Genomic DNA, 23,855 nt, shown 5'->3' with positions numbered 1-23,855 from the left:
GAAAGAAAAACAAGAAGACAGAGGGTGAAAAGAAATCAAAATGAAGAGGCAGTGGTGCTGGGATGGGAGTCAGACCAGAGGAAGCTAGGACAGAAACTAGAGGATGGACAGAAATACAGAGAAGGAGAGAAAAAAACTATAAGACATATTAGTAGCATTTTTTTTTAAGTAGTTCCAAAAGCTGATCAAGCAGAGTAAATAAAAGGCTCTGTTGTTCTTCAAATTGTGGTTAAAAAGCCAACACCTGTTTTTTTAAATTTTTTATCTGAAGTTGATTCCTCTGATGTTGTTATAGTTTTGATCTAATTTGACTAATTAAAGCTTGGATCATTATGATGAAGATATTGTATTCAACAGGCGCACTACGTGCATTTTTCTTTCGTCTGACTGACTCTGCCCATGGTCTCTAGCTTTTGCCTCCAGTTCATTCAACGTACACATGGCATTGAAGTTATGCCAACCCAGATTACTCAGGTATCACATGGTACAGAGGAAATTGTACTGACTTAGAAACTACAACAAAAATGAAACAGATTATATAGGGAAACAAAGCATGAAATAAAAAAGCAAATAGAAACTACAGTATGCTTACAGTATGTATGCTTTAGGCCATATTTCACATTCAAAACAACACCGAATCTGCTATAGAACAAGCCAGAACCAGAGAACATGATACGCCATAAATCAAACTGATATTCTTCAGAAGGATTCAGACGTTTGGTGAACACAAAGGATGAGGCCATCTGCTTCATTTGGCTTCAAACCGAATGCAGAGAGTTAGAAAAAAGGGACAAAGAAGTACATTGGATATGGACTGTACAAGCACTTTTTCCCCTGTTCATGCTGAGAATGAATAAGGAAATCCATGCCAGATACATCCATAAAAATCAGAAAGTTGGAAGGACACAAGAAACAACGAACTGTTCACCAAACCCTTGAACTAGTATTGTGTAACAAATGCACATGCTACACAATACTACACAAGTCCAACACTATCTCTCGCACGTGCACACTCTCACAATGGATTTATTTCTGACAGCTTTTGTCATAAAAGAGGAGAAAGCAACATGACTGGGGAGAAGAAGAATATGTCATTTTTAGCCTCCTTTACTTCCTTTAACAACCTCCATTTAAGATTATCTGGGCTCAGCAGCAGCACACCTCTGACACCTCTGTGTGCAAAAGTATGTGTGTTCCCAATTCCCTTCCTTTCAGCACATTTGTGAAAAGTAGTTAGCAAGAAAAAAGCAAAAAAAAAATGTATTGTTGTACCATTTAAGTCCATAAGGATTTATTATCTAAATGTACTTACCATAGGAGCCAGTTTAATGTCATGTGAGGGGCCATTTTATTGGTAAATCTGATTTCATTAGCAGAGTAGTGGCGGCCACTGTGTAAAACAGAACAAGCTTGGCAAGTTTGCTGAGTTGGTGTAAAGTAATTTGAAAAAAAAAAGAAAAAAAAAGGCTTGTTGTAATTATCCAGTACAGAGGCACACTGCTTGGCTTTAATCCGCTGCTCAAATTATATGGATACCAAACAATCCAGCAGACTACAGCTGTGTGTGAGAGAGAGTTACACACAAGACAGACAGAAATTCACATCCACACTCAGACACACCATTAATAGCACTGATAGCACTGGACGGTAGCCCGGTCACATGAAGTGCAATAACTTTAGATAATTTTATTAATAAAATCATCTTTCTTTTGCCTCTTGCTGTGGCGCTCCCTCGAGCTGCCTTACGCCCTTTTAAATCAGTGCTCTGCCTTCCCTGGCGCCCTGTCCAGTAATGAATCAGAAGTCAGTGTATGAAGTCTCTCCCTTTGCAGCCTTTTTCGTTCCTTGCCTCGTGTATCTCTCAATTCCTCTCTGTCCCTGAGCAGACAGACAGCACTGCCTCTTGGCCTTGTTGTTGGTCTTGCCAGCAGGGATGCAGCACAATCACAATAGCAGACAAATAATGGCTAAAGGATAATTATTCTGTAACACCCAGGGCTCTGCTGCGGAGAACATCTTCATTTATTTGTAAGAATAAAGAGATTGATATATGCAGATGCAATATTAGCTGGTCAATTGCCATGTCTAAATGATTCTAAACAAGGGGGATCACATGATTGATGTGTGTGACTCATCGCTGAGTCTCATGCTGTCTGCATTAATAATCCGTCTTTTCATATCACATCCTATGTAAGGCAATCGAATCGTACATGCTGTCCACTTTCATCAACTCACTGAGGTTCATTTGAGAAACGGCTGATGAATGGGATGTGAATGAGAAAACGAGGGGGAAAGAAGACAGAAATATTCCCAAATGTACGCACAGCACCGAGATCATAGCAAACAAGATTTTATTTGACGTATACTCATTATTTATAATTATATTAGAAAAATAACATTTAATAATCACATTTCTGGTGTCAAGACATTGTCCTGGAGATCAAAGAGAAGGGCATCACTAAGGCTGTCGCTTAGTTCCTAGACAAAATAGTTTCAGGTACTAAACAAGAGTCTCTTTTGCACATTGCATTTCCACAGCATCTAAACAACTGTGAGGATTCAACCAATTTGTTCAATAATGGATTAAAAAAGCATGCTTATGATTGACACGCAGTTTCATTCTTAGGGAAACAACACACAACGCAGACTAAATGTAATGACCACATAAAAAGTATCTATGATCTGTGGTTACGGTGCATGCTTTTGCTTTAGTAACAACATGGTGAACTCTTTGATGGTTTCTCGTTGATCAGAAAGCACTTCCTCCAGAGGCTTTTTGTGATCTAGGATCTTTGGAAAAGATAAGGCAAAGATCTTAAAAATGTTAATTATGTTTCTTAAAAAATGGAATGAAAGGAAACAGAGTTACTGTATTTTAGAATTGGATAGTGGATGATTTTAATTATTGATACAAGGAGTTCTTTAGCTCAGTGATTCTCAACCTGAAAGAGTCACGACTTCACCTAAAAGTAATCTGATTGTTGTTTTACGACTCTTGTCTGGCTTGTCTGCCTGTCCAGACTGTCGACTGTTGAAATCTATGTATGAAATTTACCAGACTCACACAGGTGGCTTTGCTTGACTTTAGTGTTTTTAGATTTGTTAAAATAATGGTACTTTTACAGTCAACAGTCAACATTAGACATAGAAATATAGAATATATATACATATATATTAGTGCTGTCAAAATTAAGGCGTCCATTTTGCTGATTAATTTTAAACAATTTACGCGTAAAAATTAACGCAATTAACGTGGTTTTGTTTACTTCCGGTGGCGGCTGACCCATAACCTTTACATGCACGGTCAAACATCTATCCCATAGACATATATACATAGACATATATACATGGACGTCGCATTGAGTGTGAATCGTATGTCGACATTGCCGCCATTTTGGATGTGGCAAAGTAGAGCTTTGTTTCCCATATATATTAGTGTGTGTGTGAATGGGTGTATAAAGGGCAATAACTTAAATAAATTTATAGAAAGGCGCTTTATGAAGTGCAGACGCGTTAACGTATCGCAGCAACGGACCAACCTGCTCAATGAGGCGTCTATGTATATGTCTATGATCTATCCTAACTAAAGGAGAGTCTATGGTGGAAAGATGGATAAGGACTTTTAAGGGGAACATTTCATTTTAAAAAGTTGCCCGACGGCTCGTTGGACAAAAACAAGGCAATTTGCACAGTTTGCAAAGCCGAATTTAAATTCCACAGAAGTAACACGACTTTAACATATCACCTCAAAGCAAAACAGCCTGCTGAAATTACCTCCACGGGACCACAACCCTCCACTCGTCAGTATATTTCCTCATTCTGGCTTTTTTCTGTTTGCACTGTGCATATGTGCACCTTAAGTCAATTAAATGAATAAATTTAAATATACTTTATCTGTGTTTATTCTACATTAATTTGATAATTTTACATAAATAAATATTCATTATAAGCTTCAGTCTCAGAAAAATGCAATTAATTTATTGATAAATTTATTGATAAATTAATCACGATTAATTTTTTTAATCGATTCACAGCCCGAATAGTAGCGATCGATATGTATATGTACTCTTATCTATAGATAGAGTAGTAGCGATCGATAGCTAGATATACACATACTTCTTGTCTTTCATTATTGTGTATTATTATTTTATTTTATTTTTATTTTATTCTCCACAACCATTTGGTGATCCCCAGAAATGATCTCATAACCCCAATGGGGGTCCGTAACCGCAAGTTGCTTTGGCTCATGTACAGCTCAAAATCAGATAATTATATGCTATTTTTATGATTGGAACTTGTAACTCAGGCCCAGTGCCAGTGTTTTCCAGATGTAATGGAGATGGCATAGTAAATGGCCATTGATGATATGATAAAAGTTTAAGATTGCAATAAATGCTTATCACCTCTTCTTTCCCTCCATTCGCCTTTAAGTAATACCTTAAGCGGATACCAAAGAAAGAAATCTAAACAGTATGTACAGTACCACCAGTGGCTCACCTTTGAAAAACTTTTAATTTGAAGCAGCACCTACTTTTTTTAATTAAAAGTAGTCAACAGACTTTTACAGGTTTTAGAAATTCTAGAGCAAAGCAGAGTGGATCAGAGAACTCCTTTCGTTAGATAGCAGCGAGAACAAGAGCGTAGGAGTGAAATGAAACTCCAAGCAACAACTCCTACATTAAACAGGAGCTACAGAACTACTAAAAGCTGAAGGTAGACACTTAAAAAAAGAGAAAAATCTGCCACTATGTTGCATGAGGTCACAATGTCTTCCTAAAACAAAATATGGAGTCACAAACAAGTGACAGTGAAAAAGTGACTATTGTTGAGTAAAAACTGTATATATATTGTATCTGTACAATGTGATGGAAACACAACAGTGTGTTCAGAGCTTTAAATTATTAATGGGTAATGTCTCTGCGGAGGCAAAGAGTTTTACTGCTTGTTTACTGGTGATAAAGCACCTCTCAGATGTAGTTATTTGCAGAATACCAGTGGGACACAGATTTTATCTCTTCTTGTTCTTGAACCCATGTCATGGTTTTGACCTATGTTTTAGCAAACTTGGCAGTGGCATTAAAATTAAATACAGTGCAGTTATTGTTTCATGCTAATGTCTTTTTAGTTATTCAATGGCTCAAATCACCATTTACTGCTGAGGTAAGCAGCCTTAGCACATAGGCGCCCCAGTATATCTAGCTTCTGTTGTTGATGTTGGGATTCTCACATGATTATACCTTCTAACAGTTAACTTATAGCCTTTATATATATATATATATATATATATATATATATATATTATATTAGAGAGAGCGAGGAGGTGAGGAGTGGAGGAGAGAGAGAGAGAGAGAGAGAGATTCCATATCAAAATGAAATTATTGTAAAGATTTTTTGTACTGGGTTGGATGGAATATCAATAATAAATTCATATGCTGGTTGTAGATAATACATGTGCAAGCTACCATACAGTGTGAATCATTCAGACCTTCATCATATGACTTTTTTCATTAATAAAATGACAAATCATTTTTCAAGTTTGTTTGGTATTCTCATTCACTTCTAGATGCAATCAAACATGACTGATACAGTGTAACCTCTTGAATCGTTTAAGTAGATAACATGATAAACAAAAGACAGCAAAAATGGAAACACTTGTCATTTCGGTATTAATTGCACCCTAATTGCAGAGAATAAGTATAAGAATAAAATATGTTGTGTGTTATATGATACTATATATAAAAAGCGTGTTGAGAAGATTTTGTGTTTCTCCTCAAATAGTAAATTAATCTATAAACAAATCTCCGGCATTGGAAGCCTATTTGGAACAGTCTCACTTTAGAGAAACTGACCTGGACTTCAGTTCTGCATCATCATCAATTCTGTTTGGGGCAACCAGAAGCAAATGAACACTTACTTGCAAAGTTTGTTTTGAAATTTACATTATAAAAATAGGTGTCTTACCTTTCCTACATATAGTGGCTCCGTGCCTGTGTACTCCTCCACCACAAAAAACTGATTCCACACCCATCCTCTCTTAACTCGTTCAAGTGACGAAGGTCCTTGGTCCTGTCTACTCCCTCCAGAGTTCAAACTAGTCCTTGAGGTCTCACACCTGCCAAAACCACAGCAGTTAAGAAGACCTAATGCTGCCAGCAGTGTCCAAGCTCGTATTGTCCAAGAAGGAGCCATTTTGATAAAAAAAATAAATAAATAAATAAAATTTGAAATCCGGCCTGGGTCTACATGTAATATACAAGATGCATGTAGACAGGAACAGTTTTTTTGATTGTAGTTTTATATCAAATAAAACTCCAAGGCAAACTTAAACAGTCTTTGTGTAATAATTTGAAAGTTAATCCATGGGATCACAAAGTTATCTGTTGAATACAGAACAGTTCACAGAGCATACTGTATTCCTACCAGCTGCATAGTATCTGTTTGTACTGTAATATGGTTGGTCATTCTAGTTCTTCTAAAGTTTCTAAACTATCTGTCTCACTGTATAGATTTTATGATATACTGGCAGATAAAGGAGTGAAACAAACTAAGGATTAACAGGGACACACTGGCATTGGTTAACATGCCCCTGAGGAGTGATGGTTTCTATTGGTTCTTGACATTTGTGATTTTTTTTGTGAATTAACTGTGATTTTTTTGATTTTTTTTGCAAAGAAAACTCTTCTGTGGTCCAGTTATTCAAAAAGTCGGGACGATGAGTTTTGCCTCCTGAAGCAGAATCCTTGAACTGTGAAAAGGTCAGCTGATTTCACTGTTGGGGATTTTGTCTGATCTCCAATGGCTTCCCCCCCCAGCACAATCCAGTAGTTTGAAAAGTTCATTCTTCAAAAGGTCCTATGGTGTTTCTCTGGCCATCATGATAACTCCATCAGTGATTCAGCAGGAGAAGAACAAACCTGTAAGACAGAATAGACAAAATGCTGTTAACCGGGAGTGTTTTCTACCGGATACATTTCAAGTTTTTTTTGTTTTTTTGGGGGGGTTAATGTACAATACATATACTGTATGTTCTGTAATTGTATATCCATCCACTGTACCATGAATGTTGGATGTGTTGCAATTTCTAAACAAGAAATAAAAACAAATAATTCCTCCAACACCAAGTTCCTTGCCTTTGCTTTACCTCAGTGTGTTCAGAACAAAAAAAATGTGTTGGTTATGTTAGGATTATTGAAGGAAGCTGTTTTCCACCAGTGATTCTTGTGTTCAGCAAGAATTCTAACAATGTGCTGTGAGCTGGACAGCGATGGCAGAACAGTGAAAAGAGGACAGGAAACTAGGTGTGTGGAAAATAGGAAAGAGAGAGAGAGAGAAGGTGTGGGTAGGGAGGGTGGAGGCACGAGAGAGAGAGAGAGGTCATTGTTCATCACACACCAGACCCAAAGCATCTGTCTGCCTTTCGTCCGACTGGTGGAGCGGCCCTAACATCAGCCAGCTGATTAATTGCATGAGGGAGCACTAATTGGATAAAAGTATTATTCAATTAATTCTATTCAATGAGGCAACAACCCCATAATACTTCAGACAAACATTAGAAAGTAGGGGGGGGGTGTTGAAATTTGCACAGAGGTTAGACAGAAAGACAGAGCTGAGGAAGAGACAGGGAGAGAAGGTAAGAGGAAGGGTGGTAAATAAGAAAGAGTGAGACAAAAATAAAATTAAATAATGAGTGAAGGACTAAAAGAGGGAATGAGACAGACACTGTGTTGTGTTATGTGCGTGGCTGTGGGTGTGATTAATGGTCTCTTTGAAACGTTGAGAACAAAAGGCGGATGACAAAAAAGGAGAAACAATAACATTTAGTATGTCTCTGGCCTTTTACGACCTCAAGAAAGTAAGACTGCAACACTAGTCGAAGAAAAGCTCCTCAGGCCAGCAGGTGGTTTAACCTATTGTATTTCTGCGGGCTGGGAGAGGACTTCTAATCTCACTCTCCTTCTGCCTGGTAGCATGCTTGGAGCTTCCGGAAATAATTCCTTCTCAGACTGTTGGTCAAGGCAATGTCCGTGGTATTGGAAACCAACTACTTTGGGGGTGTTCAATCTCCAGAGCAAACAGTTTAAGATTAAATTCAACAGCTAAAACTCTTCGTTCACTCGTATGATGTTGTTAATGGGAGAACTATATGGAGATTTGCACATATTGGTGACATTAATGCTCATACAGTGTATTTAATCATTCAATGCAGGCGTTGATAAGTTACAGCTACATGAGTAGCCATACAGCACATGTAACACTGATCTTGAGCTTTCCCACACATGTTGGTGCATGCAAGTTGGTGGACTTGCAGAAGCTGTACTGTACAGCAGTGCTAACATGCACCCACAGATGCAGAGAACCAAATCACTGATCATTGCGGTTATTACATTTTTTTCTGATGATGACATCAATTTCATGGCAATCCATTCAAATGTTGAGGCTGTTGTTGACTTTAAGACCCCAATATGGGGGGTGGTCGGTAGCGTAGTGGGTTAAGCAGCCGCCCCGTGTGTGGAGGCTATAGTCCTCGCTGCAGCTGGCCCTGATTCGAATCCTGCATCGGACGGCTAATTTACTGCGTGTCACTCCCCCTCTCTCTGCCCCCTGCTTCCTGTCTATCTTCAGCTGTACTATCAATAAAGGCATAAAAGGCCAAAAATCTTAAAAAAACAAAACAAAAAAAAAGACCCCAATATGAGTAAAGCTCCAAAACCCTGGATCCTATACTCCCATGACACAACTTAATAACATCTTTCATTCGACTCTCGTTTTATTTAGGCCACGCACGTCTTTCGAACACCATGTCCTAGCACTACATGAGACCTGAATGTCATAATTAGCATTATTCTTTTTAGTTGGAAAGACAGTATGCAAATGTTTTTTTGTTTTTTTTTACAGACTATGTAGGGTTTAAGTGTGCCCTGAATGTCACAAAGATGTATACTATGCCCTTTACATGACCCTATGCACCTTATGACCACACCTGTCCACAGAAAGCATTAACTGAAATTTGTTTTAACGATGATCCTGCCAACAGCCCCTGGAGGCAGAAAAGCTGCTCTGACCTCACTTCTCATATACCTTCCTTAAGGACCAGACATAATAATGCTGACCTCCAGAAAGACAATTCAGCAGTCAAGGATAACTTTGTCTCTTGACACACATTGACTCTCACCTTTGTGCCCTGGTCTGATTGGCATGGCAGGCCAACACTGGTGGTGCTCTGTATGCCTGCCTCCACACTGAACATGCTGCTGCCTGCATCTACTAACAGTAGGAGTGTGCTTGTTGGCAGTGCTGGGCCTATTTTCCAGCATTCTACTCATATGGAGCTTTGCTCTGACAGCAGTGAGACTGTGACTGGGCTCTTCTCACTCTGCCCTGTGCCCCTCTCTAAGATCCACCACTTGCCCTTGCAGAGGAGGATGGCAAATCCATGCAGCCTGGCACAGGAGTTGACACACTCTGCTGTGGCAGAACTGTGTCTCTCTGCAGCCAGGCCTCCCCTATTGTGACATTAAAGAGCAAGTTCCAACATTTCTGTGTATCCAGTTCCAGAGTCGCTGTGAGCCAAGGTGGTGCCTGTCTGTAAAAGTCACAAAGAAATGATCTACTGTCATATAACTGCTCATTTGTCTGCTGCATTACTAACCCAGTTAGCAGAGACATGAACAATGTCCTACTCCTCCACCATCTGCTCAGGTACAAGCAAGTGCCTCTTTCTGTGATCTCCACCTCTGTAAAGTTGGACCACAACCGTATTGACGGAACAGCTTCCGAATGTTGCGATGGGAAATTCCTGCATGCTCCCATCCAAGTGCAGAGATTTAGAAGACTTATTCCACAATGCAGCATCATCAGCCAACACACTGCACTTGCCAGTCAAAGAGGTTTCTCTGCAAAAACAATGCATCACTCCCGAACATTTTGCACCTATGATCTATTTATTAGGTAATAGATCAGAATAGACAGCTCTAAAGGATTGAAAACTAAAGAATCATGTAGGAGTCAAGTACAACACACTTTTAAATTAAAGGTTTGTTCTTTTCTATAAAAGATTAATCATGTATACCTTCAGCGAGATGAAAAGGAGCAACTCTCTTGTTGCGATTTGATTGACAGTCAATCAAAAAAACAAAAAAAAAAGAAAGAAAACATCCAAAGTCCCTTGCTTGACTTAAATTGATCAAAAGTATTTCTTTTCAAGTTTCCAATTAGATGTTTGAGCTGTGGAGTGATAACTTCAAAGTAAAAAAAAACAACCCAAAAAACATATAGTTTATTTTTTTCTGTGCCTCAAAGGCAAAACGCATTGGGAGGATAGAATTAATTCGTTCTGCCTATCTACACTTTCCCTGTTCCCTTACAGTAGATGACTTAACAGTGCGGCAGGCAGTTTGAATGTGTTTAATTAGAGAGCATTTGTATCAAATATTTTTTCTGCGTGCACCAACAGCCCAGAAGTTGCTTTGCAAACTGAAACATTTGCTCAGCACCAACTGCTTGGTATCTAAAAACAAAATCCACACTCCTCCAATGAATCTCCTTCTGTTCTGCCTTCCCACTTAGGGGAATTTCATTAAGTGTGTACACATTTACTCATAATTAGGTCTAAAAGTAGGAAACTCTAATGAGTTAGAGGGGAAAACAGAGAAAAAGAGCCGTATGTTAGTGTGCTCTGGTTTTACTCTAACTTGGCCATCACTACAACAAAGTCAGAAGATCTCCACCAGCAATGGCACATTAGTGGCAAGCCAATTACTGCCCTTTCATTTCTGTCAGTGGCTAATATTGTTGTTGATGATAAAAATATGGCTGACATATCTGTCTTTTTCTGTGCATTTCTCACATCTTTCCACTTTCTTCTATACTCATTCTCCAGTCCAAGGCTATTGGCAAGCACTGTGCAGCCATACGTGACCTATTAGAGTGCTGGATTGATTCTAGAGCATGGCTGCAGCCCCTCATCAGTGGGCATGCCCAGAGCAGGCCCTTTGACAGCTCGCAGTGGACAGACGACAGCCAGGCAAGACTGATCACTGCGAACTGATAGGCGTGGGGCCAATGGCCGGCAGACAGCCCTCTCTGTCTCCCTGACACACACACGCACAAACATTCACAGGCATGCAAGAAAGCAGTTTGTGTGTGTGTTGCAATGTACTTGACAAGGCACATGCCATGTAGCCATAGTGGTTTGAATCAGTGGCCTTTTTGCTCTCGTATGCTTCTTTATTTATGAATATGAATATCTTTTTAAAATATTTTGATTAATAAATAAATACTCAGCAATACTACAAAATATTTTTTTTAAATGTTTTAAAAATAAATAAAAACAAGTTGTTTTACTAATGAAAATGAACATTATTATTAACATTGGAACAGAATGATTTGCAAATCCTATTCAAGCTATATTCAGTTGAATGCAGTACAAACGCAGGGTTTAAATCTTCAAACTGCTGAACTTTGTTTTTTTTTTGTGTACCAACTTTTTGAAATCAGGTTGGTACTTTGCTATTAGTGCTATTCTGAGGTACTTAGCCAAGCTCCTGTTCTGCATGTAGTGATGTGTGCCACTGACAAAGTCTAACATGATGTAAACAAAGTTGTTCTTTATCATTATGTTGGTGATTTACTCAGCAATTATGTTTGGCTTAGATGTTGGCCTGTTGTATTTTCTTAATTGGCCTACATTAACTTAATTAGCAAAGAGTGTATTATATGGTGGCCATATTTGTCTGGTCATTGAATGTTGTAACTGCCATCCTTTAATGAATATAGATGTAAGGATATAGTCATTGTTTACATACTGTTGATTAATGGTTTCATCACATTAAATTGCATATCTTGGAGCTCATAGTTGGGATGGTCTAACTGTTGATTGTATTTCGCTGTACTAGGCTAATTGTTGAGTATGGCTAGGTAAGGTTAATGTAGCTTCACAAATGAGGCTTCATAATAAACAGCTGAGTGGAGCAGCTGGAGCAAGACGCTTTCTGCAAAACTGGTTTTAAAGCAGCAGTAACAGGTGGATAAAACATCAATCCTATCAGTTGTTGTTAGATAGTACAAGATGGAGGGTCAAGTTGAGAATATATGAAAATTAAAGGGAAACAAATCAGCCATACTTTAGAAATCTTGTATTCAAATAAACAAGAACCATGTATTAGATAAATAAATAAAGAAAACTACAGCACACCGTGCAATAGAAAATAAGAACAACTGAAAGATAAATACATTTCCTGCGGCTATTAAACTGTTCAACATTAAGCTTGCTTGGTGTGCCAGAATGAGGCTGACACACAGGCTGATTGGTCCGGCACTTATATGAGTTTTTGCTCAGTTTCTTCACACTGTGATGAGCTTGTTATCTTTGCCGCTTGGCTCTGCCATTAGCCCACTCTCCTCTCTATTGTGTCTCCCCTGACCAATCAGATTAGACGCCACTTCAGAGAGTTCTATGGAGTGCATGTAAGTGCTGAGTGCAAAACACAAGGAAACCTTTTAGCTTGGGTTGAAAATGATGAATCAGCCTGCAGTGATCTGTACCATTTGTCAGTGATGTCAGAGTAAAGGACATGAAGCTGGTTCATTTCTAGATGGCAACACCTCAGCAGATCCCATAACTGAACAGAGAAGCACTGCCTTATTGGCAATTGAGGTATTTTTGTGAACAACCAAGATGGCTGCCACTGATGTGGAACTGTTGCTGTTGAATCTGCTATCATGTCAGTATTAAATGAACTGGACAGTATATTCTCTCTGAAAGAAGAACACCAACTGCACTTCTGTGTTTAAGATAAATGTGTTTGTCATACTTCTGAAGGGATTTGCCTGATCGGTTGTAAGTTTTATCCAATTGTGTCTAGAGGTATTTCCGTCTGTGCCGTTGGATATCCAGAAAAGTCTGGTGTTGACAGGCTAATCATTCCACCCTCATGAGGATTTCGTAATAACTTTGGTGATCTCATAAAATCTCGACTTTTCATCTTGCACCATCATCAAGTCAAAATTTCAGTTTGTCCAATACTTTTGTTTATGACCAAAGTCCTTCAAATCTAATGCAAACCTATCATCCTCATCTGCACTGAACTATGACATTCTAAACATGTTATTTGCATTCAGCTCAAAGCCGCTATGGCGGTAGACTACTAGTTTTGTCCCTTAACAGCAAATTAATACATCTCCTTATGAATTATGAAAAACAGCATCAACAACATCTTCATTTCATGAAACAGGGATGCTCTGTTTGACAAAACAACTCAACAGAATCACATTGTGCGCTATTAGAAAGGTTCATGCAAGTCAAAAATGAAGAGGAATATGTCCACACTATCCATTATATCTTCTAAAACATATACAATGTACTGTGGGTACACTGTCAAAGTTGGTTTAGTGAAGTTGTTTCAGCTCCCTCACCAGCAAGCAAACCCGTTTGAACTTTTAACTTTTAAAGTCCTCAGTCATAAGTATTGCAACAACTGTAGTCAGCTCTACCCATCAGAAGAAGGTACAGGTCGGAGTTTCGACAGTTAGTAACAGCTTAGCTGGATCAGTCAAAGAGTTGCAGTGCAGCTCAGAGTTATAGCCTAGAAGCAAATGTTGAACCATGCAATGTTTTGAGGCAGGGAAATATCAAATTCCTTATAGGATTGAATTTGCGCATTAGCGGAAAATGTCATGCTTTAATTCATAATTCATGTTTTCACAGACATTAGTGTGTGTTGGAGCTGGTCAAAAACGCAATGTTCTCCTACTGGGCTGAAACTTTCACTTTCCTGGGAGGCTGGTATAATCAAAAAAACTGAATGCATGCAAAGCCACATTCACTGACACTCAAACATTCACACAAACAAACCTCAGTAAAGGCATTTGATTCTCTTAATATATGCAAGCATGTACATCGCATACAAGGCACACTCTCCCTGTTCGTCCATCACCCATAGTATCATTACTTTTCTTCCTCACCCTTATTTCCCCACCTTCCTTTACTATCTTGTTCTATATTCTATGCACCTCTTTGCCTTCGCTGTCTATGTCTCTGTGTCTAACTCACTGTCAACAAGTTCTAAAACCTATTGCTTTCCAGCCTGCTGCTCTCTCCTCTTCCTCTGTCACTTAGTTTTGTTGTCTTTTCTTACTACTCAGTCTTTTCCTCTGTCACCCTGCCATTACACCTTTTCTATCATACCTTATGGTGTCTATCCATTCACATCATCTTTCTCACTCACTTCTCCTTTGCACTCCGCTGTCACTTTTATTTGTTCTTTTATTGCCTTTTTTGCCCTTTGTCTGATTAACAGTCTCAGCATCGCTCCCTTTGCAGGGTTTCTGTTTTTCTAACGGTTTTTATCTAGCCCTCCATTCACTCCTTTATCTTTTTCAATTCAGTTTTACTAAACGCAGGTCTCAGGTCAGTGTTGTATGTTTCTTCAACATTCCAACACATTTTCATTCAGACATTTTTCTCTGCACCCTCACATACCCAAACACATGTGACAACACAGTTGTTGCGAGTATGATTGGGGAATATCAGCTGAATCGCTTTCTAATAACAACTTCTCATTTCAGGGTCCACAGTGACAAAAAAACAGGCGCAAGTGATTACTATCTGAGGGAAGGAGTTGATATTTGGAAGTTAATAGCCTGAGGTTAACACATGGACACATTTACTCCACCCCCCTGATTTTGCATTTACTCAAAACTGTCCCTGTGTACACTCATGAGCATGAACAGCTTAACACACACACACACACACACACACACACACACACACACACTGAAGATAGCAAGACAGACCCGGCTCCATCTTCCTTTGCCAGAATCTCCCTATCAGATGGATGAAAGCTGCCATCAAAGCCGGGCCCAGGAGGAGTTCAGACAGTCTGCTTATTCGAGTGAACCCGACACCGGAGTCCAATCCCCTCCACCATGCTTATTAAATAGCCTATTTTGTCATTTCCAATCCCAATTTGTCACAGTCACTTGGCTCAGCAGCCCTGTGCCATGTTACAGAGGGGTGAAAAAAGATCCAGGCGCAACAGAGAACATGCCTGTCTCTGTAAAGTGTTTATGTACTAATGGTAAAGTTTTAATGGACCGTTTGCTCGGAGTCTGACAAAACAGACAAAATGAAAGGAGATGGAAAAACAACATGTTGCTTTGGAGTACAGTAAGTTTTCCATGTAAACAACTGTGCTGGCTCATGGTTGTGTAAATATTCAGAATAAAGCAGAAATGATGAGCCTGCTAATAAGGGAAACATCAGATAATGAAAAAGCAACAGTTAACTTCAAAGTTATCTGAGATTGCATATTGTACACAATGTCAGTATCATACATTAGGAAAGTCTGTGAATTGTCCAATGAAATGTTGAGCTTCAAAGTACAATGTTCTTGTGACAGACATCGATTCCAGCTGACCACAACATATAATCCTGCATTCAAACCACCTCTGCACAAACATCTAACACATTTCATCCATCTGAATTAATCAATCCCAATGTAGTATAACAATGATCCAGACTCCTTTCTGTTTAGCTGCCAAACATCATGTACTCCAACAGCATGCTACTTGGACCTTGCTGTTGTTTGGGTCTCTCTCTCCCCAACTGGACTCTATATTCTGAATCCAAAACCCTGTGTTGTATTGGCAAGTCAATGATATGCAGCCGAGCGTGACTGGGGAGAACAAAATCTGCATTGACACAAGGAACTGTCTAGAGAATGGGTGCTGCCTTGCATTAGGCTTCTGTGTTTGCTTATGGGTTATAATGAGAGGTGACATATTGTCAGTGCCTTGCTAAAGCTGGTCTCCTAATTACACTAATTGCTGCTTTTCCACCCCCGTCCCTCCCTCCCTCTCTTTCTCTTGAAATCTCTGCCCCCGCCCCCCCCCCAATCCTTCTCCTCCTCCCTTGTTTCCTCTCTCCCATGCCAATACTGCTGCTACTCTTCAAAACTCAAAAGCTTCCACCCACATACCAAGATGAGCCTGCACCCACTCTCTTTTCTCTCCCGTTCTCTTTACATCCATTACTTTCTCTTAAATCTCTTTCTCGCAAACTACCCCAGTTCCATTCCTTTCTCTCCGTCTCTCTGTTTCTGCCACTCACTCTGTCTTTCTCTCTTCTCTCCCCACTGGAACAGCTTTTGTGCCCATACATGCCACAATGTCCACTATTGCTGCACAAGACCCCTTGCCTGGGCTGCCAGCTGCACAATTACTAAATCGCTCATCTCACGGGTGGCTGGCGCTCTGTATCCCCAGCTTTGGCTGGGAGTGAGAGAGAGAGAGAGAGAGATGTAGCATATGAATGAAACAGGCAAAAAGAAAAGGGCAGTGCAGTGGGATCTGGAGGCGTAGACTGGACTAAGAGCCTGAGCCAAAAGCTTGCTCCTCTGCGGCTGTGGTGTGTTTTATTGTTGTTGTTTTTTCTACCTACACATGTATGCTTATGTGCATGCATGTGTGCAAAGGAAATTTTATGCATGTCAGTGTGTGTACACTCTTGCCCACATGTGGGTGCGTATGTGTCTGTGAAAGACAGGTGATTGCTGAGGTAGTTGACAGCTGTCAGTGCACATGGGCCCAGGATGGTAGAAGAGCGCTGGTGTCTGTCAACACGCTGCTCTGACTCTGCCCTCAACTTCAGACTGACTATACTTAGGGCCCTCTCAGGACAACCAGAGACCACTGGTGCCTTTCAGAGCTGCTTCCAGCCAATGCAAATGCAAAACTAAGCGTGTTGGATGGACTGCCATAATGTCAACAAGTTCAGTATCTTGCAGAATGTAGTATCAAAGTTTTTTTTTTGATCTTACTATAAAAGGAAGCTTGATGCGTCATGGATCAGGAGACTAGTCTGAGGCAGAGGGATCTGCATCCTACAATTGAACTGGAATGGAATTGTACACTACTGCACACTAGGCTTAGGTTTACTTGGCATGGAGTGCTGATAACATCTGCCTATAAATGGGTATACTGTGCAACCTGTTCTGGTGTGTAAAGCTGTCACACAAGAAATATTCTACAAAAACATGGATAGGTAATTTTCTCTGCAAGTATTTAGAACTATATTTGGTTCTTTAAAAAAAAAATAAAAATAGACATGTAAGCATGAGGGCAAATTCAATATGGCACACAGCGTCATCCAATTTGCTCTTTTTCCCAATTTGTCATCCCTCCTCCCTAAAGCAAAATCAGAATTCACCACATTTGTCACCTGCAGATGATATATTCACCAATGTGTTTGGAGCAATCATTGCGTATTGAAGAGCCAAAGGGGGGAAATTAAAAGGAGGGTAAGAGCATTGGGGATGTTGTTAGTTTTTTCTAATAATAGACAAGTCTCACAGCTAAGTGAAAGTACAAAGCCACTAGATCATTTGGTAGCAGGCTTCTGGGAAGCCAAATGAATACCTCAAATCCAGTCCAGACATCACTAGGTGGATACAATTTAACCTTGTTCATAGTAAATAGTTTCAGATTCTAATGAAAAGAACCTGATTTTAATGGGGCTCATCCAACGGATAGCTGTCCTAGAGCTTCACCCTGCCCACTGCTGGCCCAAGTGCAAGATATAAACTAGTTGTTCAAGGTCATGACAGCTTTCTTCTGTTGTTGAGTTTGCTGGAAATATTTAAGTGAAAAGAATACGAATTCATGCGCCTAGTGTCAGGCCGGACTCAAAACAGGACTCAATCGCAGAGCTGTCAAATGAGCTTATTTATTGATAACAAATAATTAAAATAATAAAAATAATTCTATAATTTCCCAGCTTGGGATAAATAAAGTATATCTATCTATCAAAAATCCCTCGACAGAGTGAGGCTATGAAAACAGCCTAAACTAGGGAAAGCAAAAACACTCCAAAGGAGGCAAACTCTAAACTACTCTATTAAAGATTATCAAAATCAAAATCACTCACAAGGAGGAAAAACAACAGGCTGCAAAACATTAACTGAAGGCGCTCCAAAGACGCTGAAAAACACTACGCTAGGCACCATGAAACAAAAGGACTAGACTAAGAATTTACGACAAAAAAATCACTCATACGAGGAAAAATAAACAAAAGAACACTTGAGCTATAACGCTATGGCTGTGGACAAGGAAACAAGGCTTGGGTGATCACTAAAAAAGACGAAACACTTTGGCACGGGACAAAGGGAGACACAGACAATATATACACAGGGTAATGGGGAACAGGTGGAAACAATCAGGGCGGGGAGGACAATCAGACCGGTGACGCATGAGGAAGGGCAAGTGACCTGAAACGAGAGGACAGGTAAATATCAAAATAAAACAGGAAATGGCGAGACAGGACAAAAACCCAACTTGATCTCACCGCGGTGTGACACCTAGTGCAAAACCAAGCAGAGCTGCTCTCATCTGTAGCATTACCAAACTCACGTACTTTGTACCTTTGAACATTTTTCAAAAGCTGTAGAAAAGAGCCAAAGTGTTCTTTTTTTTTTTTTTGTCAGTACATTTACTTGGCATTTGAACCTGATCCTATTTCAGCATATGTATCTTTCTCACCCTATACAATACACAAATGAACATGAATTCATGCTGGGAAGAAAACGTACTGAAAAAACTTTAATGATGGTTTTTCAAGCATAACGTGATTTGACACTTAAATGAATGCTTGCACTGTGTACTGAACCTGTCAGAGATGGATATTTATAAAGCAGAGTAACATAAAACATGGGGCAATACAGATCTTACATTTCTTAATACCAATAAGAAATTCAGCTCATGTTTAGTTTAATTTAATGAAAAAAAAAAACTCATTCTGAAGTAATATCTTAATCTGCCTCATAATTTCTGTTTATCCCTCACCTTTTCCACCTCCCGTGCATAATTTCTGTGCACACGTGTGTTTACTCTCTTCCTCACTTTGATCACACTTTAACTGCTTTGTTCATAATCATGTTACATACAATCTCTAATCTTTTAATATATTCAGTGGAATAAACATTTTAAGAGGACTTCAGAGGCAGTCGCATGTTTATTTCACTTTCCTCTTCATCGCCGTTTCAGTCCTGTGAAGCGGCACGTTGTGACAACACCGAGTCTCATAACCTCAAAGCACGGAGCAAATATGTACAAAGAAAAAATAAACACTGCACACCGCTTCTGCGCCTGTTGTGTACTGACGCCAGAAACATGTGCGCAAGATTCAGTCTATTACAGCCAGTTATTGAATAATAGTTCCGTACATTAAAACATATGTGTGAAAAGACAATCTGAGACCTAAATTATTGTGTCTCATATAGATAAAGGAGTCATTCCCCCATAATATGGCCCTACTTTTCACTGTGTAGTTCATTTTTCCTGCTGGAATGCTTTCACTAGGTGGCCCATACATCCTGACTCTGTGTGCTGTGTAGTGCACTCAGCCATAAGATTCCCATTAGGCATGATTGTGGTCAGAAAGGACAAAACCTGACTGTGTGTTTCTTCTTACCCTCCACATCTCTCTGTGATGGTTGTTCGTGTTTGTGTGTGTGTGTACATTTGTGTGTGTGGGTCTGTGTATTTGTAACTGTGAAACTGTGTGTGAAGCACTACCATAGCAAAGGCTGGGCGATCGTTAGAGTCCAAAACATATTACAAAAACACCAGCAGAGAAGAAATATGAGCACACTACCTATGGTGAATAGGAAGTTATTGCTGTTTATGTTGTCACTTTGGGATTCATCCTTACACGAACCCACACCTAAGCACTCACAATCATAGTCTAGTCAAGTTCACAGTAAATGTACTTTATGCAAGATGACATCAGCATTGTTTTGTTCAGAGTGCACAATAGGAAATGACACCCTTGTTTTCATATTAAAGGAAATGAACATGTTATTTGCAGAAAGGTCAACCATCCAAGCCCGGGGACAGGTTGTATTACTGGAGTAATTATTATGTAGCTGCTCAGGAATTAGAGGGAACTTCATGTCAAAGGTCAACAGCCAGGACATGCTATATTAATCCTCATCTATGGGTTGGCAAATGTCAGTGTTGGGAAGAAGTTACTTGAGAAAAGTTATAATTAAACTAGATTACTTGGTTCTTGAATTTCTAAAAGCCATGTCAGTCTTTGTTTGTCTTTATCATTGCATTTACAGTCTGCAAAACTGATTTTAGCCTCACCAATATCTGTAACAATATGTCTGTCTATATATTTTGCTGCTGTGGACAGGTATTTCTAAACTCAATGTCATTTAGATCTTTGGTAATAGTGTATTTTACACCTAATGCAGCATAACCTTGAGTATCCTTTGTTAATAAATGAGTGCATTCTTCTTGGTGAGCACTCAAGGAAGTAGTGTGTGGGCATTTCTTTTTTTTTTCTTTTTTTGGCCCTTGTGTATACTTATTGCCCAGCACCTGTGAAGCATGATGATGTTTACATACCCCTTTAAAAAAATAACTTGACAGATTTCGACAGAGGTTTGATTCCAATGTGGTCTGTGTTTTCATCAGACCACTAATGTCATTCCAAAAAATCTAAACATTTTAAATGGCTACAGTGTTATTGGAGTTTGAAACACTGGATTATATGTCCTGGATCATATTCAGACAAAGAACAAAAGATCTTCCTACTCTGCATGATTGATAGTGAAAATCTCTGCTTAACATTAGCATGGTTGCAACCGTCACATAGTTAAGAACATGAAATTGGTATATTTCCACAAAAATCATCAACAATAATAATTTTAAATCAAAGGTCCAAAACAAGAATTAATACTACAATTCTGCTTAGAGCTGGAACAGTCATGGTGAAAAGCACCTGCAATCATGTTTAGGCACTGGTGGGTTTTTTTTGTTTTTTTTAAACTAGAGAATTCAAATGCAATTGGGCGCATAAGGAGATGCAGCCTAAGCTATTTTGGAGAACTGGAAGCAATGAATATAGAGCACACGGAATCAGCTAACGGCAACTGATTTCACATAATACCCACTTCACAGGACACGCCTCCTCATCATCTCAGTGAAAGCCTTTTCCAAAATCAATAGTTGGCTGAACATTCACTTAGTTTCACACACATGAACACAAATGCCTATCCCTCGCTCTATTTTAGTCTCCCTGGAACGCACAAATACACACACATAGACACAAATAGTGTCTAAGGTGTGTAAAGGTGTGTATCTGAAAAACACATTCTTGTCCTGGATTTTATAGAGCTTTTCTGAAGCAAAATGAATACTTTAGGTTGTTCCCCACGATCACGGAAGGAAAATTATTAAAAGATAAGACCAAGCACTGAGGTATATAGGGATAAACTATCCACTTTTCTACCAAGATAGACAAAGCAACGTTCCTGGATAAATACATAGATCACACCCCAAAAGTGAACTCTGCTGGAGAGGGTCATTACAGCACCCATTTGTTTTCTGTAGCAAACCTCTTCTCTGGGTTACAGGAACAAGAGTTGACAGTTTATGGGGTGAGAAGTCAAATAAAACAAATTGCCTCAGTTTCAGATACAAGCAAATTTGTTCCTCATGCCCAGAAGCAAAACAAATGGGATGGCATAGGGAAGGCGAACTTGTTTACACTGGAAATGACTGGACCCTGTGGATGGCATTTATACCAGTCATACAGTACGTGTGTGCTGCGTGTATTGCTTTTCTGAATTTATATTTGCAGTCTGAAGTATTTGCAATGGAAATGGAAAATACCACATGTATAATGGCATCACTACTATATGTGACCCTTGACCTCTGAATGGTACTATAAATACCGCCTCATTGTTGTACACATCAACAAGTCAAGTGTCAGTTTGCATACAGTCTATGTCTGTCCAGACTGATATGACATATGTAGAAGATGGTTACATCAGATACATGATTAAATTATCACCATATTGACATGCATAATTCCATTGAATAAACTCCAGTAAGAAATATGCTGTCCTCATCAAGTGACTATTTATGGAGGAGTCCAGATGACTGATAGAAAGGATTCGTCACATGGTGCAACAACAATCACCAAAACAATGAGCTTGTGCCGGAGTACTGCATACTGTGATATTATACATGTCTCTTCTGTACATGTGTAATCTATTGCATGTCTGTCCATCCTGAGAATGGGATCCCTCCACCGTTGCTCTTTCAGTTTACATTTTGGAGTTGTTCCTCATGCAAGTCAAGAGTGTAAGGATAGAGGATGCTATTTGCTGTACAGAGTGTAAAACAAATTTTGGATTTGCGTCATAGATCTATAAAAAATAAAATTGATTTGACTTTGTTAGACTTTATTTATCTGCAGTATGTCTGCTGGTGTGTAAGTTTATCGGAAGAAACAAACAATGAGAAATCAAATTTTTTTTTAGATGTGTTCATGCACTGGGGAAATAAAAATGATTTTGAGAGAACACAAAGTTGTAGCCATGGCAGTAGACAATGTTTTAAATATGGATGCTGCTACAAAGAAACTAAAAATTATGAAATGTGGATGCTTCACACACATTTTGCATCCCGGCAGCACTTACACAATCGCCACATTTTCAAGGTGGCATCCAAGATTAGTGTCATTAATTCAGTATCTGACTGATGTGATATCTGGTCACAATCTACGCTTCAGTTCCTCAGTTGAATAATGGCCAGGAGAGTGTTTTCGCTGAACATTATGATGTTACAGTGAAGTTGACCTTTGATGTTTTGGATATAGAGTGTCATCATTTTATCACAATAGATGTTAGATGTTGTTGTTGTGAGTAGGGGATGAATTCTTAAATTATGGTCAAAAAAATGTGTTGTTGTTGTTTTTTGAGGTCGCAGTGACGTTGACTTTTGGTCACCAAATTCTAATCAGTTCATCCATGACTCAAAGTGGACGTGTTTCAAATTTGAATACCAGGCCATCTTGAGATATCGGGTTCACGAGAATGAGGCAGACAGATGGACAGAGGGACAGAGGGACAGATGGAGAACATGAGCAGATCAAGGCTCTGTCCACAGTTGAGGCCGGCATGGAGGTCAACACTAAAAGAATTGGGCTTGGTGACATGTGATGCAAATCAACTGATTATATATTTCTTTCTTGTCAGTTTATTGCCAGTAAATAAGGATGCAACTGTTCTCTGCTGTCAGTGGGAAGCCTTTGTTTTCATGGGAGGATTAAAGAGCTCCTTATTTCACTGGTAACAAATCCAACAGCTTCGAGCTTTGATGTGCAGTTTGGGTATTTAGGGAACCATCATTATATATTTTTTTTATCAACTTCAGACAGACAAATCTTCATTGTGTATATAAACTACAAATAAATAATAAATTAAAAATCATCAAGTGCAATGTGTTTCCATTCTGTAGTAGGTTACTCTCTCAAAAACCCAAAGAGTTTCTGTTTCAGCTGCCTTCTTTGATTCAGTCTTTTTTGCCTACCGCCCCATGCCTTCCTACTATCAAAGCAATTCTGCTGCCTGGGCGTATTTTCTCTGTCAGACACTGCCCACTGTATGATTGACAGGCTCATTATCCTATCTCCATTACGATATTGCCTAATCAATCTATTCATTGTGTTCTCCTCGAGGCAGAAAAAGGCAATCTTTTGCATGAAAATGACCAGGCCAGTGCAGGAAGGATTCCAAGGAGAGATGAGGGGAGTGGATGAGTGCTAGGGTTCAATTTGTGGCTGAGCAAAGTAGTGGCGTTTACTGGCGAACTGATCGATATTAATGTCAAGATGAGCTCTGTGTAACTTTCCCTCTCGGTCTAATCCAAGCTGGCACTACAGTGTATGGCCGAGATCGCCATGATAGTGATATTACAAAATGGATGAACTATCTATAGAGATACCATATGGATGTGAAGATATGAGTTCTACTAAAAGGTGAAGAAATCACTCGAGACCTTTTGAA

At 39.3% G+C, this 23,855-nt stretch overlaps 1 protein-coding gene across 1 annotated transcript in view; it reads right to left on the bottom strand.

Moving 5' to 3' along the window:
• Nucleotides 1-23,855, bottom strand: part of cdh22 (cadherin 22) — a 142,182-nt gene that overhangs the window by 61,817 nt on the left and 56,510 nt on the right. Inside the window, exon 3 of the mRNA XM_027279848.1 lies at nt 5,962-6,914. Coding sequence (XP_027135649.1) covers nt 5,962-6,189 — 228 coding nt within the window. The 5' untranslated portion in view covers nt 6,190-6,914. The remainder of the gene's footprint in view (nt 1-5,961; nt 6,915-23,855) is intronic.

The sequence above is a fragment of the Larimichthys crocea genome, chromosome VI (genome assembly GCF_000972845.2).
Source record: "Larimichthys crocea isolate SSNF chromosome VI, L_crocea_2.0, whole genome shotgun sequence".
Lineage (NCBI taxonomy): Eukaryota > Metazoa > Chordata > Actinopteri > Sciaenidae > Larimichthys > Larimichthys crocea.
The sequence above is the reverse complement of the archived record's forward strand: the minus strand, read 5'-3'. Positions and strand labels throughout refer to the sequence as shown.